The 15091-nt window shown below is 34.3% G+C and overlaps 4 protein-coding genes across 4 annotated transcripts; 3 read left to right on the forward strand and 1 right to left on the reverse strand.

Annotated features, from left to right (window-relative positions):
- Nucleotides 1–19: 19 nt before the first annotated feature.
- Nucleotides 20–2091, forward strand: LOC114354524 (uncharacterized). The gene is made up of 3 exons (XM_028306942.1): nucleotides 20–626; nucleotides 843–972; nucleotides 1464–2091. Exons 1-3 carry the CDS (start codon nucleotides 328–330, stop codon nucleotides 1695–1697), a joined length of 663 nt encoding a protein of 220 aa, XP_028162743.1. The 5' UTR covers nucleotides 20–327; the 3' UTR covers nucleotides 1698–2091.
- A 491-nt stretch (nucleotides 2092–2582) lies between these two features.
- On the reverse strand, nucleotides 2583–4811 carry LOC114354523 (neuroguidin). Its single transcript, XM_028306941.1, has 2 exons — nucleotides 4577–4811; nucleotides 2583–4461 (listed from the first exon to the last, which is right to left on the reverse strand). The coding sequence occupies exons 1-2, from the start codon at nucleotides 4583–4585 to the stop codon at nucleotides 3574–3576; spliced, it is 897 nt and encodes a 298-aa protein (XP_028162742.1). The 5' UTR covers nucleotides 4586–4811; the 3' UTR covers nucleotides 2583–3573.
- Nucleotides 4812–8231: 3420 nt separating this feature from the next.
- TM9SF4 (transmembrane 9 superfamily protein member 4) lies at nucleotides 8232–12292 on the forward strand. The gene is made up of 9 exons (XM_028306931.1): nucleotides 8232–8255; nucleotides 8338–8723; nucleotides 8817–8972; nucleotides 9063–9343; nucleotides 9463–9666; nucleotides 9768–10185; nucleotides 10387–10570; nucleotides 11302–11440; nucleotides 11685–12292. Exons 1-9 carry the CDS (start codon nucleotides 8247–8249, stop codon nucleotides 11783–11785), a joined length of 1878 nt encoding a protein of 625 aa, XP_028162732.1. The 5' UTR covers nucleotides 8232–8246; the 3' UTR covers nucleotides 11786–12292.
- Nucleotides 12293–13494: 1202 nt separating this feature from the next.
- LOC114354516 (carbonyl reductase [NADPH] 1) lies at nucleotides 13495–14704 on the forward strand. Its single transcript, XM_028306932.1, has one exon. It carries the CDS (start codon nucleotides 13683–13685, stop codon nucleotides 14514–14516), a length of 834 nt encoding a protein of 277 aa, XP_028162733.1. The 5' UTR covers nucleotides 13495–13682; the 3' UTR covers nucleotides 14517–14704.
- Nucleotides 14705–15091: the final 387 nt, after the last annotated feature.

A 15091-nucleotide genomic window follows, 5' to 3' on the forward strand; every position in this document is an offset into this window, starting at 1 on the left:
CCACACAGAACAAGAAAAGAAATAAGTACACAAATGAGACAGCACAATGACTCGGTCTTATCGCTATGAAGCGATATCTTCACGACGACCTATAGGACGTAGGACAGTGAAGGGATTGCGATAATACCTACTTAATAGGGACTTTTTGTTCATTAATAACATTCGTGTAAAGCCTGCTTTCTTCTTTGCTACTGACAACAATCAATGTCACACATAATTGTGAATGTCATTTTGATGCGATTTTAGGATTAATTATAACCACGCTATTTATATTACTCGAGTATTATTATCATTTTATCAACGTTATAAAAATATACAACATACAAGATGCGAACCAAAAACCCTATGGCTAAAAAGCCGCAACAGATTTTATTCTCGAAGAATTGTTACGGGCCCAAGACTAAAGTCGAGAACTGGGATTTTGCGATACACGCGGAGAAAAAGGACAACTACGTGTATCGGGACAACTTGAGCAACCACGTGAGCACTTACGTGCGATGGGGCAACGAGGACCAAGGCGTGAGGATGACGGAGACGCGGCACATGCTCGCACAAGTGTTCACCAAGACAGACCCAGTTTACTCGTTCAAGCCACTGGTTAACTTTACATCCTACCCCTGCACAGAGTAAGTCCATTTATTAGTATATTTTTAAATACCTTTGGTGTATTCCTTGGTTAGAGTTGCACTGAGACCTGGATCCTCGTCCCATTGTGAAGTGCTTACGAGCAGAAAACCTAATTTAGCAAAGGCCAGGATGAAGAACTAACCGCTCGCGTTTAATAACTTTGGAGACGCAATCAATAAAATTATTAATAAGTACCTTACATTTTACGTTTCCAGTACACCTGGGAGAAACAAATTAATGAAAAATGCAGATCTAGCACAGCTGCCAGCTGATTTTGGAGTGATGGATTATCTGTCAAACCAACAGGACGATTACCGAAATCCCTATCCATCTGTTGCTAAACCGGTTAGTTATATGATTACTTATGCATTTGTAACCACTGGATATGATGCAGACTAAGTGCAGTATGCATACTGCATTTATTTATTAAGTATTTATAGCTGGTTTATTTTTTACAGAAGTAATTATTTATTTATTTTAAACTTAAATGCACAAAACATTGTACATAAGGCGGACTTAATGCCTTTCAGCATTTTCCTCCAGTCAACCTTAGGGCCAAACTGAAAATAAAGTAGGCGATATAAAATTGATATTTACTCAGATGAAATAAGATTACATAAATAACATATTAGGAATAGATACACAGTTGGTTCATTGCATAAACAGATGCTTTTTTAAATTTCGGATCTGACTTTACCTCTATTGCTATGCACGTGCCGTTAATCTGAATTCTAAGGGACGTACGCGCTTAAAAAGTGTACCTACAATTTGCGTCTGACTTAAATTCATGTCTTGCGTTTGATTTAAGGCNTTTAAATTATTTTCAAATATTTCAGTTAATGATGGAGACTCCCCAGTGGCTGCTGAACCGTGTGATTCGTTCGGACTTGACGCACAACCACGGCACGGCCCCGCCCCGCGGCGACTACCAGTGCCTGGACACGCACACGCCCATCGGACACATCCGCCAAATGAGGCTGTTCCGCTACCAATCCTTCAACCCCGCCACATGTCTTCAAGACTTTCCCACCTTTGAAAAATCTTTAGACAACAATGAAACGAAAAATTAAAAAATACAAACGATTTATTACACGACATAAAAGCAAAAGTTTCTTAAAATAATAAAGACAAAAATAATAATTAAACAAAACATACGAATTCAAACAAAACTCATCATATCTTCAATATAATAACCACAAAACAATTAAGAAATAAAAAATATAGGAACACAGGATTCCATTAGAAACTTGATTTTCTGAAGTGAATTACACCTAGTTTCTAATTGATTTATGCCCGAGCCGGAAAAAATCGTTGTTTGACAGTATTAAAATAAATACGTATGTAGGTATATTTTATAAAATTATTTGTAAATTCTCACTCTATTAAATACAAAATTAAATGAATGATCCTTAGTTAACTTGTTTCATTTGCTATATTGTTAACTCATAGTTATTATTCTACTAAACAACAACGAAAAGGAAAGCCCGAAAGGTGTTCAGCAAGCAAATCTTTACTTTTTTTTAAATATTTATTTATTAAGAATAGTTAAAGCTGAGCCTAACCGAGCGTAAGAGTTGAGCTTTTTTTGGTTTTTTTAAACTGTAGAACGCACTGTCGCACATGATAACTATAGATATGTTTATTTATTTAATAACTAGCTTTCCGCCCGCGGCTTCGCCCGCGTGGATTTTTGTCTGTCACAGAAAAACTTTATCGCGCGCGTCCCTATTTCAAAAACCGGGATAAAAACTATCCTATGTTCTTTCCCGGGACTCAAACTATCTCTATGCCAAATTTCATCAAAATCGGTTGCGAGGTTTAAGCGGGAAAGCGTAACAGACAGACAGACAGACAGACAGAGTTACTTTCGCATTTATAATATTAAGTTGGGAAGTTGGGATTGTGAAAAATTAAAAAGTTTAGCCGTCTGGACTAAAAATATACCCTTCTGACCCGTGGAACACCAAAGTGGTACACCTAGGTGTTCCATGGTTAATTTATTGTACCCCTGGTTCACCTAGGTGTTCCACGGTTAACTTCTTGTACCCCTGGTTCACCCTGGGTGTTCTGCTATTCAAAATAATGTACATAAAACAACAATAATTATTCTTAATATTCCTAGCAGTATTTAGAAATTGTAGGTAGAGCTATGCTGTGGGCCCATTACTAATTAAAAAGTAGCATGCATGTTATTTATAAAATATATTACTAATTACTAATAACTAAATTACTACAATGAGAAAAAGAATGTTGTGTGTAAATTATGTTTTTTATCAAAAAATGAATTTAATCAAAAAATTACCGAGTGAAGTAATTCGCTTTCTATTTACTGCTGGAATAATTGAATAATTACATACTCCAAAAAAATTATATCTGTTACTGCTCTACCCAGTCTCTTTTGCACAATTAATGAATAGATCAACCAATCTGGCTGACTTGAAGTTAGTTATTAGCCTAGGCGCAGACCATTGATTTTTCGTCGGCCGATAGTTTAGTCGGGCAGTTGATCAGTATGGAAGTTGTGCGCACATTACACCGATTTGATTTGGCCGATTCTTCATACAAGTTAAAATCGAGCCCAACTATCGGCCAACTAAAAATCGGTGGTCTGCGCCTAGTCTTAGGTTTTGAGTAATTGTTTCTCAAAAAAAACAAAACAGGCAACATAAATAAAAAAATAGTAAATTATCACGTTAAAGATTTTTCAGTTTTATGTTGGCCTTATTAAAATCTTTACTGTCAGTAATATCCTTTGCTGTAGGTTTTATAAGATAAAAATATGCATAAAACAAAAACTAAAGCAAACTACATTCTTATAAAATATTTTTTCAGTAAAAGGATTAAATTAAATAACTATATTATGTTGCATTAAATATTATTATTACTGACAATAACAGGATAACTAGCATAAATCAAATATTATAGAGGTGAAAATTGAGATACATATTAATGTGTGCGCCTTCGTTTGAAACCTTTACCCTTTTTTGACTTGATTTTATGCTTACGAGTAGCTGCTGATCGGCCTGTGATTTCATCTGCTAGCATACCTACAGTTGTCAGTTTACGTCTGCGATTCTTCTCAGCTTTCGTGACAGGTAAACGTGTAAGATAATTTTCTTCATACTCTGTTTTTTCTTGTTCCTGCTTAGATATTGATTGCTTGATTTGGTTTCCTGAACTTACCTCCATTGGTGCTTCTGAATACTCATCTCGGAGCTCTCTCATAACACTAGAATTCAAGAATTGTTTTTTTGACTTTTCTTTGTTTTTCATTTCACTCTCACGTTTTGATATGCTATCATCATAATGCACAGCTGCCAATTTTGGAGGTACATAGATATTAGATTTGTTTGCTTTGTCTTTCTTATTGTCCCCATCATCTGAACTGTCACTGGCTTCAGCATCTGAGTCTTCAATCTTACTAACTAAATTAGATGGGTTCGCATGATATGACTGTGGATCTTCATCAGACGTAGCCCCAACAACAGCAGTTTTAACAAGTTTGTCAATTTGATACTTAAGTTTGGAGTCAATAGGTCGAATCTTTTCAAGTACAGTCCTCAACTCTACTAATCTGTCAATTGAAGGATCTGACTCAATTTTTTCTCCAGAACATTTCCGTAATACAATGTAAGTCAAGTTTATAAGATAACTAAGAAGCATTTGATATTTCATCTCCAGAAAGCTCAATCCTTTGTCTGTTGTGACTTCGCCAGTTTTGACTCGGACCAACATATTATCTACAAGTTGTGTCACTTGTTGAATATTCATGTTCATTTCCTTGAGAAGTCTAACTGCCTGAGGCAGGTCAGGTTGTTCCATTTCTTCTGCTGCCTGAAATAAGACGTAATTACGTATAAAGTATCGTAATAAATGTATAGTTGTACAGTGTTTTAAAGACTGTTATGAGCAAGTTAGCAAATTTCGTGGTGTATTGATAAATAATTACCTGAACCATGTTGATATGACTTAACCTTAAATCACAAATCTAAATTCGTCTAAATTACAATACAGTACACTGTCATCTGATCCTATTCCAAATGAAAATATAATATTTTCTCAGCCGATTTGATCTACTGATGGATTTATGTTAATTTACTAAATTAAACAAAAAAATAAAGACGCGATCGACATCACACAGTATTTGTCATTTTTTTGGATTGTTAAAGCGGTGCAGGGGAGGGGGAGAGAAGAAGGAAATGCCAAAGATAATATAAGTTTTATATCTTCACTTTGGGACAACGCATGAAGCTAGAGATGGGTTTCCACCCGGGTAAAAACCCACATGAGGGTAAAAACCCGTTTCATTCCACCCGTGGGTGTTTACACTGGGTGAAAACAAATAATTTTATAATTATTTCAATTGGTATCTTTTCTTTATTTTTATTGAATTTTTCTCATTTAAGTTTATTGATTAATAAGTAATAAGTCAAAGGATGATGGGCACTTTTCTATGGAATCTGGGCGTAAAACCAACAGAAATGTAACTACTATTATTTGTTAGGACTTAATATCAGAAACATATTTTCATATAAATAACTACCAAAAACTCCCGGGTTTGCTTGGAAATTGACATAATGTGTAATAGTAATAGGAGCTTTATTGCGGAAACAAAAAAATATTATTAATTAATATACTTATCTACTTACATTTTAAATACATTAAGTTATTTATCCATTATTATGTCCAACAAATGGTATATTTAAACCATGTTCTACATTATAAGCGTAGGACCATACCTAGGTACCATTTAGTTTAGAGAAATGACATGAACACAGTCATGTTTCAATGGGATTTCTACCGTTTAAGTTGTAGTGTTGTCGCATAATCGATCACGGATCGATTATTAATCGATATTGCCAAATAACGATTTATCGATTAACAATTCGATTAATCGATTTTATTGATTACCATCATTATTATCATTTGATTGTTAATTCAATTCCTTATTTTCAGCAATATAATCGATTATTGCAATCGAATAATCGATTATGATTTATTCGGTAAACATACTTACTAAATCGATAGAATCGATAGTAAGATATGATACAAAACTCTCAATATGATCAATAAAAGAAATCTAATTGACCTAATACTATTTTTATTACCCTAATGTGATGTGAAATACTATGGAAACTTTGCATATTCAACGACCTCTATCTCCGTATCCCCGCGTATTTCAGGATTGTTGTCATACTATGAAATGAAGTACTAGTATTAAGCTTTAATTTGGTATACTTTTTGTTTCTGTTGGTTTAACGCCCAATATGCCCATCATCCTTTAACACTAATATGTATGTATCAAATCGTAAAATTGATCACGTTATGATGATGTGACCAATTATTTTATAAAATGGTGTTATTTCAAGAATCGTTGAACCGATTTAGAAGAAATTTAGTAGGAACACAATAATTTGTGATCATGGCAAGGACATGGAGGGGGGGGGGGATGCCAAAGATGCCAAACTCTCTCTTTGATGACATTACGGTATAANTGCTTTGTCTTTCTTATTGTCCCCATCATCTGAACTGTCACTGGCTTCAGCATCTGAGTCTTCAATCTTACTAACTAAATTAGATGGGTTCGCATGATATGACTGTGGATCTTCATCAGACGTAGCCCCAACAACAGCAGTTTTAACAAGTTTGTCAATTTGATACTTAAGTTTGGAGTCAATAGGTCGAATCTTTTCAAGTACAGTCCTCAACTCTACTAATCTGTCAATTGAAGGATCTGACTCAATTTTTTCTCCAGAACATTTCCGTAATACAATGTAAGTCAAGTTTATAAGATAACTAAGAAGCATTTGATATTTCATCTCCAGAAAGCTCAATCCTTTGTCTGTTGTGACTTCGCCAGTTTTGACTCGGACCAACATATTATCTACAAGTTGTGTCACTTGTTGAATATTCATGTTCATTTCCTTGAGAAGTCTAACTGCCTGAGGCAGGTCAGGTTGTTCCATTTCTTCTGCTGCCTGAAATAAGACGTAATTACGTATAAAGTATCGTAATAAATGTATAGTTGTACAGTGTTTTAAAGACTGTTATGAGCAAGTTAGCAAATTTCGTGGTGTATTGATAAATAATTACCTGAACCATGTTGATATGACTTAACCTTAAATCACAAATCTAAATTCGACTAAATTACAATACAGTACACTGTCATCTGATCCTATTCCAAATGAAAATATAATATTTTCTCAGCCGATTTGATCTACTGATGGATTTATGTTAATTTACTAAATTAAACAAAAAAATAAAGACGCGATCGACATCACACAGTATTTGTCATTTTTTTGGATTGTTAAAAAAAAAAGCGGTGCAGGGGGAGGGGGAGAGAAGAAGGAAATGCCAAAGATAATATAAGTTTTATATCTTCACTTTGGGACAACATTAGCACAACAGCTTAACCCATAATCAAATACGGGGAAACATAATTATTCCCACTTGGGCTCCAATTGCGCTAAATATTTTCAACTACAACGCGACTAGACGACGAAAATCACAAATTAGTATCGCGGTGTCGCTTTAACAGCTAGTTCAAACGAAACCAAATGCAACTAATTCTTTGTGTAAGAGCTGAAAGAAAACTACTTTTTCTCAAAGTCAAGTCAAATGCCCTCGCGAACATTTAATTTTGCTGTTTTTAGTGAAAAAATAAAGTGTTCGGACTTTTATTGGAAAATCCGTTGTTTCGACTTTGTTTGCGCGTGAACCTTACCGCGAACGCGATACCGAATTTGCACCTCAGCTGGAATGAAAAACGGAGTGTAACTGGTGAAGAAGCGCCAATGTGTTGAAGACGTTAAAAATTAGCGCAATCGGGGCATTGGCTAGGTTGGATACATTTATTTTTTTCTCCTGGGTCCCGATTGTAAAAAATTTCAGCTGCTACACGATTGGACGATGAACGAAAATCAGAGCCCCGATTACGGTAACTTTTAACGTCTACAATCCAGACACGCTTCATCGATTCTGCGATACGATTGGTCAAAACAGCTGACGTACGCTGTTAAACGACCAATCGTATCGCAGAATCGAGAAGCGTGTCTGGATTGGAAACGTTAAAAGTTACCGTAATCGGGACTCTGCTTTTTGAAAAATCCGTATCGCAATCGTACGTAAAATCTGTCAAAAAGCTACTTTTAAAATCACGTTTTGCCGCTTGTGGTAGCCATGAAGGTAAATCTTTAGCTTCATGGTGGTAGGCGTGGTAGCCCCTACTGGACTAACCTGAGCCCCGATTACGGTAATTTTTAACGTTTCCAATCCAGACGCGTTTCTGATTCTGCGATACGATTGGTCAAAACAGCTGACGTACGCTGTTGAACGACTAATCGTATCGCAGAATCGAGAAGCGTGTCTGGATTGTAGACGTTAAAAGTTACCGTAATCGGGGCTCTGTAGCAGACAAAAGGTTAACACGATTACGGACAATCTATTTGTCTAGGTACCTATTAATAACTCCATTTATAAGTAATTATATCTCTGGCTGTTCTTGCAGTTGTCAAATCTGTCATCTGTTAGTTTGACATTTCTAACTAAACAAGCAGTCGATAAAAGAAAATGGTCAATACTTTTAAATTATATTTTTTGATTGAAAGTTGAAACTAAACATGTTATCAGTAAGTAATTATTATCATGGTTTTATATTTCTGCGTGTAGTGGTAATGTTTTCATGTTGATTATATTTTATTTTGTTTTTAGATCCCCTTGCAGTGCATCACCATTACCAGCTTATTTCTAGCTAGCGATGGATTCTATGTCCCCGGGGTAGCCCCGGTAGAGTTTAAAAAAGGCCAAAGAATTGAAGTGAAAGCTGTTAAAATGACTAGTATCCACACGCAATTGCCATATGAATATTACTCCTTACCTTTATGTTTACCAAAAAATGGAACATTTGTTTATAAATCCGAAAATTTGGGCGAAGTGTTACGTGGAGATCGTATAGTAAACACTCCGTATGAGGTCCACATGGCTGAAAACATTAAATGCAGGTTATTGTGTCACCATAAAAATAATCCTATCAATTGGAATGTTGAAGAGTCAGAAAAAGTAGCAAGTCGGATTGAACATGAATATTTTGTGCACCTGTAAGTTCACTAAAACACAATTAATTATATAAAGTTTTTCCTTGAACTACATTAATACCCAGCCCTAACTTACACTAATTCTCTAATTTGCAGGTTGGTAGATAATTTACCAGTGGCTACAAAGGTCATAAACATTGATACATCTGAAAGAACCATTGAACAAGGCTACCGACTTGGTTTTATGTCTAAAGGAAAAGCCTACATCAACAATCATTTGAAACTATTGTTGAAATTCCATAGGCACAGCCAGTATGTAAAATATTGAAAAAAGTATCTGTTTGCTTTTCTGTTATTTTAAATTTATATTTATTTATTTTAACTAACTGATTATTTTTTCAGTGACTCTTACAGAGTGGTAGGATTTGAAGTTGAGACCTTTTCTGTAGACAAAGATGAGTTAACTTTCTTAGATGATTTTGGATGTCAGTTACCCTCTGATCCAAAACCTCAGCTTGTTAATGAAGATACTGGCACTAAACTGTATTTCACATATTCTGTTGAGTGGGGAGAGTCAGATATAAGTTGGGCATCTAGATGGGATATATACCTTGGAATGAAAGATGTTCAAATACATTGGTTTTCTATTATAAATTCTATTGTTGTGCTATTTTTCTTGTCAGGTATGTACCATAATTTGTATTGGTGACATTTTTGATTCTACTTTATTTTTAATACTAAGTTTGTTGCTTTATGATGGAAATTTAATCAAGATAAATGTAATGAAACTGACTTTTTGTAGGTATATTGACTATGATCATGGTAAGAACTCTGAGGCGAGACATAGCACGATATAATTCAGATGAAAGTATAGATGACATGATGGAGGAAACTGGATGGAAATTGGTTCATGGAGATGTGTTTCGACCGCCACCTAAGCGAATGCTTTTTGCTGCTGTTATTGGGAGTGGTATACAAGTCTTCCTTATGGCATTAATTACCATCTGTAAGTTTTTTAAAATGTAATAATAATTTAGGTGGTTGATTTAATTTAATGAATGGTTAAATTAATGTCCATGTATTCCTCATCATCCTTTTTTGTTTTAGTCATTGCTATGCTGGGCATGTTATCTCCAGCAAGCAGAGGTGCATTGATGACTTCAGCTATACTCCTCTATGTGTTCATGGGTCTAATAGCTGGCTACTACTCTGCTCGTCTTTACAGTACAATGAAAGGAAAACAATGGAAGCAAGCTGCATTCTTGACTGCCACAATCTATCCTGCTATTGTGTTTGGCACATGCTTCTTTTTAAATTTCTTTATCATGGGAAAGCATTCTAGCGGGGCAGTACCCTTTTCAACCATGATGGCTTTATTGTGCCTATGGTTTTGTATCTCACTACCATTGGTCTATTTGGGATATTACTTTGGGATAAGAAAACAACCATTCCAACATCCTGTCAGAACTAACTTCATTCCAAGGAAAGTACCAGAACAAGTGTGGTACATGAATGTTTTCATATGGTAAGTAAATGAAACTTATAAAAATTGTTTTTGATAGAAGTTGTTTGTTATAAATAGCTTAGCCACGCCCACTATTATCTCGAGAAAATATCTTTATTTTGATACATTTCTCTTTAAAGGGATACCTCACTCAATTTAAATTTACAGAATTTCACAATCTTTGAACAGGTATTTAATACAATAATTGTTTTTCTTTTTCAGCATTCTGATGGCTGGCATTCTTCCATTTGGGGCAGTATTTATTGAACTGTTCTTCATATTTAATGCATTATGGGAAAACCAATTTTACTACCTCTTTGGTTTCCTGTTCCTGGTGTTTTGTATTTTGGTGGTTTCTGTGTCGCAAATATCAATTGTAATGGTATATTTCCAACTTTGTGGAGAGGTAAGCTAAAAATATTTCAAATATTACATATACCCTGAAACTTAGTGAATAAATGTGAAATTATCCATTTTTTTTAAGAGTTTACCTAATTTTTAAACTGTGTTAATACTAGAGATGAAACGGATATCCGGTAGGCCTTTTTGAGGTAAATATCAATAAAATGGCTTATAATAATGTCGGCTTTTATTTAAAGTCCAAAAAGTTACAAAAAAGCCATATTAAGGCCTCTCAAAAAGCTAATGTCTTTTTCTGAGCTCTAATGACAAATACATAAATATTAAATATCTGTTGTTAATGTCGAAATATTGCCAAATAAAATAGTCGATCTTTTTTTCACTGATGATCTGATGACATGATGCAGTTCAGTCAGATTACGCAGCAAGTAAACTAATTTAATTTTCGCTATTCAATCACACACGATGGCAACCGAAATCGTCTAAATTGATCTGCCCCCTAGACAAGTGGCAAAATCTGACATTCTATTCGGACGGATTCGATTTTCGAAAAGTGTGACTAGTCTAGTCTACTAATAGACCCACTGATCGCGTTCATTCAAAGTAGGTACCTGTGCGGCGCTAAACTCGTCACGACATGCAACGAGACAATGGGCCAACTATCCGGCCGCCGGATATCCGGCCAGCTCCTAGGCCGGATAGCCGGTATCCGGCCAAACAACTATCCGTTTCATCTCTAGTTCAATACTGGTAATTAAAATATAATTTTTATTACAGGACTATCATTGGTGGTGGAAAAGTTTTATTGTTTCTGGAGGATCAGCTGTGTATATCTTGATATATTCAGTATTTTATTTTTTCACCAAGCTGGAAATAACAGAATTCATTCCAACATTGCTTTATATTGGATATACAGGTGTGTATTTTGTACATATTCCTTCAACTAAGTTAAGCATCACTATAGTTTACATACTTTAGAGTTTAACAAAATCTCTGCAAATATGCCTTAAATAAGGCGAAAGTAACATTGAGCAACTGATTTTTATTTATTTACTAGGAATAGGAACTTGACTTAAACAATTTTCTTGCATTCATTGTTTTTTAGAAATTCCGTTACGTTCCAATAAATGACGTTGACCTTAATTTTATTTTATTTTCAGGACTCATGGTGCTGACATTCTGGCTTTTGACTGGTACCATCGGATTTTTCGCTGCTTATACTTTTATAAGGAAAATTTATGCTGCAGTCAAAATTGATTAGATTTTAAATGTAATTTGAGCCTATAAATGTTCTGCAAAATCATTTTGGTTGTAAATCTATCGAACAATTCATGGAAAGCTGTCCGCCAATATTGCGTGTAAATAAGACATGTTTGCGTTGTAGATCATTTTAAGTAGCAGTCAAGTGCAATCAGAATGATGTAGGTACTTATACACTTTTGATGGATGTTGCCATGTGGAAGTATACATTACATTTATATTTATTCCACTTTATTTAATTTGTGATTAACATTTAAGAACTTTGTTAGAGTTTAATTAAGCATCATGATTTGCATTTTAAGAACTTTTGATCAGAAATAGTACTTAGCTCATATTGCACAAAATAATGATGACCCAAAATTATTAATTTTCCTGGTTGAATTTTCTTTTAATCATTAATTCAGTGCAACGCCACGATATACTCTCAACTTCACGTTAATTTAGATTTAATTAAACAAGTTTGATATTAAAAATATCAATAAAAATAATCTTATATGATTAATTGCAACCACTGAAGTTTTTCTTTTGATATCATACTTTCTATTGTGTGTTCGTCACTTTACTTATTATACAGGTGACTTGTAATTAGTGAACATCCTTTTAAGGAAGAGAAAATTAAAGGACAATATTTTTATTTCTCTGTAGCACACTACATCTAAATGAGTCGAGAGTTGTTCAATGTTAATTTAGTAATTAAGTATAGGCTTTTTCTTAACATTTTCCCATACAAAATTAAATCAAAATATCTCATAATAAATGGTTAACTTTTGCCTAGGCACTACCTATAAATAATGTAAAATATGCCTCCTGCCTAGTAAGTAGGTTTGCATTGACCTGTACTAAATCACTTTCCTACAAGGATGTTATGTTCATTGTAGAAGTCGCCTGTAGTAAGTACTATTTTTTAAAAGTAGATAACTTAAACAATATTACCACCCAATTTTTTTTAACACTATTGTTTGTATGCTAATCCAAATTAATTGCGGTTATACTCGTAGTCTTGGATCCAATTCACCAATGTGTATATTGGCCAGTTATTATTGGACATAATTGTGTATTTGCCACCACTCCCCAATAATTATAAAGCACAACTTTTTTAAAAAGGCACTTTATTCTGGTTTTAAAAACTTAATTGCCTGTAAATTAAGATTTTTGGTTGGTAATACAGGATCGCTGGTTCCGATTTTTGCCATGTTGGAAACTATACAGGGTGTTAGGTAAATGGGTATATGAGCCGACACTAGCCCATGTTAACATGGGCATATAAATGGTATGGTGAAGTCGGAAAATTGATATCTTCATTTTAATTTTCATACAAATCGGATTTTATAAAATTTATTTTGTATGAAAACTTAAAAAAATAAAATGATATCAAATTTCTGATTTTATAAAATTTATTTTGTATGAAAACTTGAAAAAATAAAAGGATGATATCAAATTTCTGACTTCACCATACCATTTATATGCCCATGTTAACATGGGCTAGTGTCGGCTCATATACCCATTTACCTAACACCTTGTATAGTTGAACGATGGTGGCGCCCCCTGTCAATCAGTTTGGTGGGACAGTTCTTTAGGTCATTACGTCAATTAATAATAAAATTGGTGGTTGCTAATACCATAAACGTTGCATGACTTCCCATTGTCGACCCATGATGATGTATCGGTGTTCTACACGATAAATTATTTTATTTAGTTTTTGTGTTATACGACCTATCTAGTACGACCAAAAAGCTGTATAAACATGTATTTCATTGACTATCACACTGTAATACATGAATTAAAAAGTAAAATGTCAAAAATGACCGGGAGGAGGGAATGTCATTAGATTTTTGGTGATAAAAAATTAAAATATTTATTTTTACAGCGTAGTATTTTCTACGAAAAATCCAAATTTTATGTACAAAATGGAAACCAAAGTAGCTGTAGTAACTGGCGCCAATAAAGGAATTGGCTTGGAAATTGTAAAAGGGTTATGTCAAAAGTTCGATGGGACTGTGTACCTCACAGCTAGAAACGAAGAAAGGGGTCAAGAAGCCGTAAAGAAGTTAGAAGAATTGGATCTTCATCCAGTTTTCCACATTTTAGATGTTACTAGTGAAGAGAGTGTTCAAGCGTTTGCTACCCACATTTCAACTCGTTATTCGGGAATAGATGTTTTGGTCAACAATGCCGGTATCCTCGACTTTGATAAATCTGTTTCGTCATACGAAGATGCCAAAAAACTGATTGATACTAACTTTATGAGCTTGTTGACGATATCAAAAACATTGTACCCGTTGTTGAAGAATAATGCACGAATTATAAATCTTAGTAGTGATTGGGGCTTGCTGTCGAACATAAGAAAACAGATTTGGCTTGATACGCTAATCAAGGATAATCTTACTGTGGATGAAATTCTACAATTTGTAAATGATTTCTTACAAGCAGCGAAAAATGGCAAGAATACTTTTATTTCATTCGCGGGACACTATGGAGATTACAAAGTTTCAAAAGTAGCAATGTCGGCGTTGACATTTGTACAGCAAAGACAGTTTAATGAGCAAGGAAAAGATATATCAATAAATTGTGTTCACCCCGGATTTGTTAAGACTGAAATGACAAAAGGAATGGGTGATTTTACTCCTGAAAGAGGAGCTCGTGCTCCACTTTACCTGGCATTGGAGGCCCCCCAATCGCTCAAAGGCACTTTTGTCTGGCACGACTGTCACCAAGTCAACTGGGACGACTAGGCATGTAATGGTATTAAAATTGTTGCTGTTACAACCATGTTAATCCTGTGATACCAGTGTCACTTACACTTTAAACCATAATATATTATTTCTTTTAGTTATAAAGTTTTGTTATTTATCCTTTCTTCAGATCAGTGATGAGTTTTGTAAAGATTTTGCAAATTTTAATAAATATTCTGTCTATAATATTATGTTGTATATTCTAATAAGAACCTAGTTAGAATGAAATTTATATTCATTTTAAAGGACTCAGAGAAAAACATTTTATCTTGTCCCTTTTTTATTCTTTATTATTGGTCTCATGAAAGGAAACTAATGATGCAAAGCTGCTTACACTAACACTAACAAGAACCTTAAATAACATTTATTGAGTTAAAGTGTAATATTTATTACTTTAAAGATCTCCAAGGGATCTACTTATGCTTAAAACACGACAATTAAATACAATACATCAGTGGTACCTAACCAATTTGACCCCAGTTCACCCCCATGTTCACAACAATTATTCTGGTACCCAGAATGCATGGTTATAGTTATTTTTTAAGGAGCAATAAATTATATCAAAAAAGTCAACA

Source organism: Ostrinia furnacalis, unplaced genomic scaffold (genome assembly GCF_004193835.3).
Source record: "Ostrinia furnacalis isolate ACB-3 unplaced genomic scaffold, ASM419383v2 OfSCF2054, whole genome shotgun sequence".
Taxonomy (NCBI): Eukaryota; Metazoa; Arthropoda; class Insecta; order Lepidoptera; family Crambidae; genus Ostrinia; species Ostrinia furnacalis.

Excerpts from the sequence above, each read along its gene's own strand:
- LOC114354524 (XM_028306942.1), top strand. The coding sequence starts at position 328 with ATGCGAACCAAAAACCCTATGGCTAAAAAGCCGCAACAGATTTTATTC. Across the intron at positions 627-842 it reads ACATCCTACCCCTGCACAGA|TACACCTGGGAGAAACAAAT; the intron begins GTAAGTCCATTT and ends TTACGTTTCCAG. Across the intron at positions 973-1,463 it reads ATCCATCTGTTGCTAAACCG|TTAATGATGGAGACTCCCCA; the intron begins GTTAGTTATATG and ends CAAATATTTCAG.
- TM9SF4 (XM_028306931.1), top strand. Across the intron at positions 10,571-11,301 it reads ATTTCCAACTTTGTGGAGAG|GACTATCATTGGTGGTGGAA; the intron begins GTAAGCTAAAAA and ends TTTTTATTACAG. Across the intron at positions 11,441-11,684 it reads GCTTTATATTGGATATACAG|GACTCATGGTGCTGACATTC; the intron begins GTGTGTATTTTG and ends TTTTATTTTCAG.
- LOC114354516 (XM_028306932.1), top strand. The coding sequence starts at position 13,683 with ATGTACAAAATGGAAACCAAAGTAGCTGTAGTAACTGGCGCCAATAAA.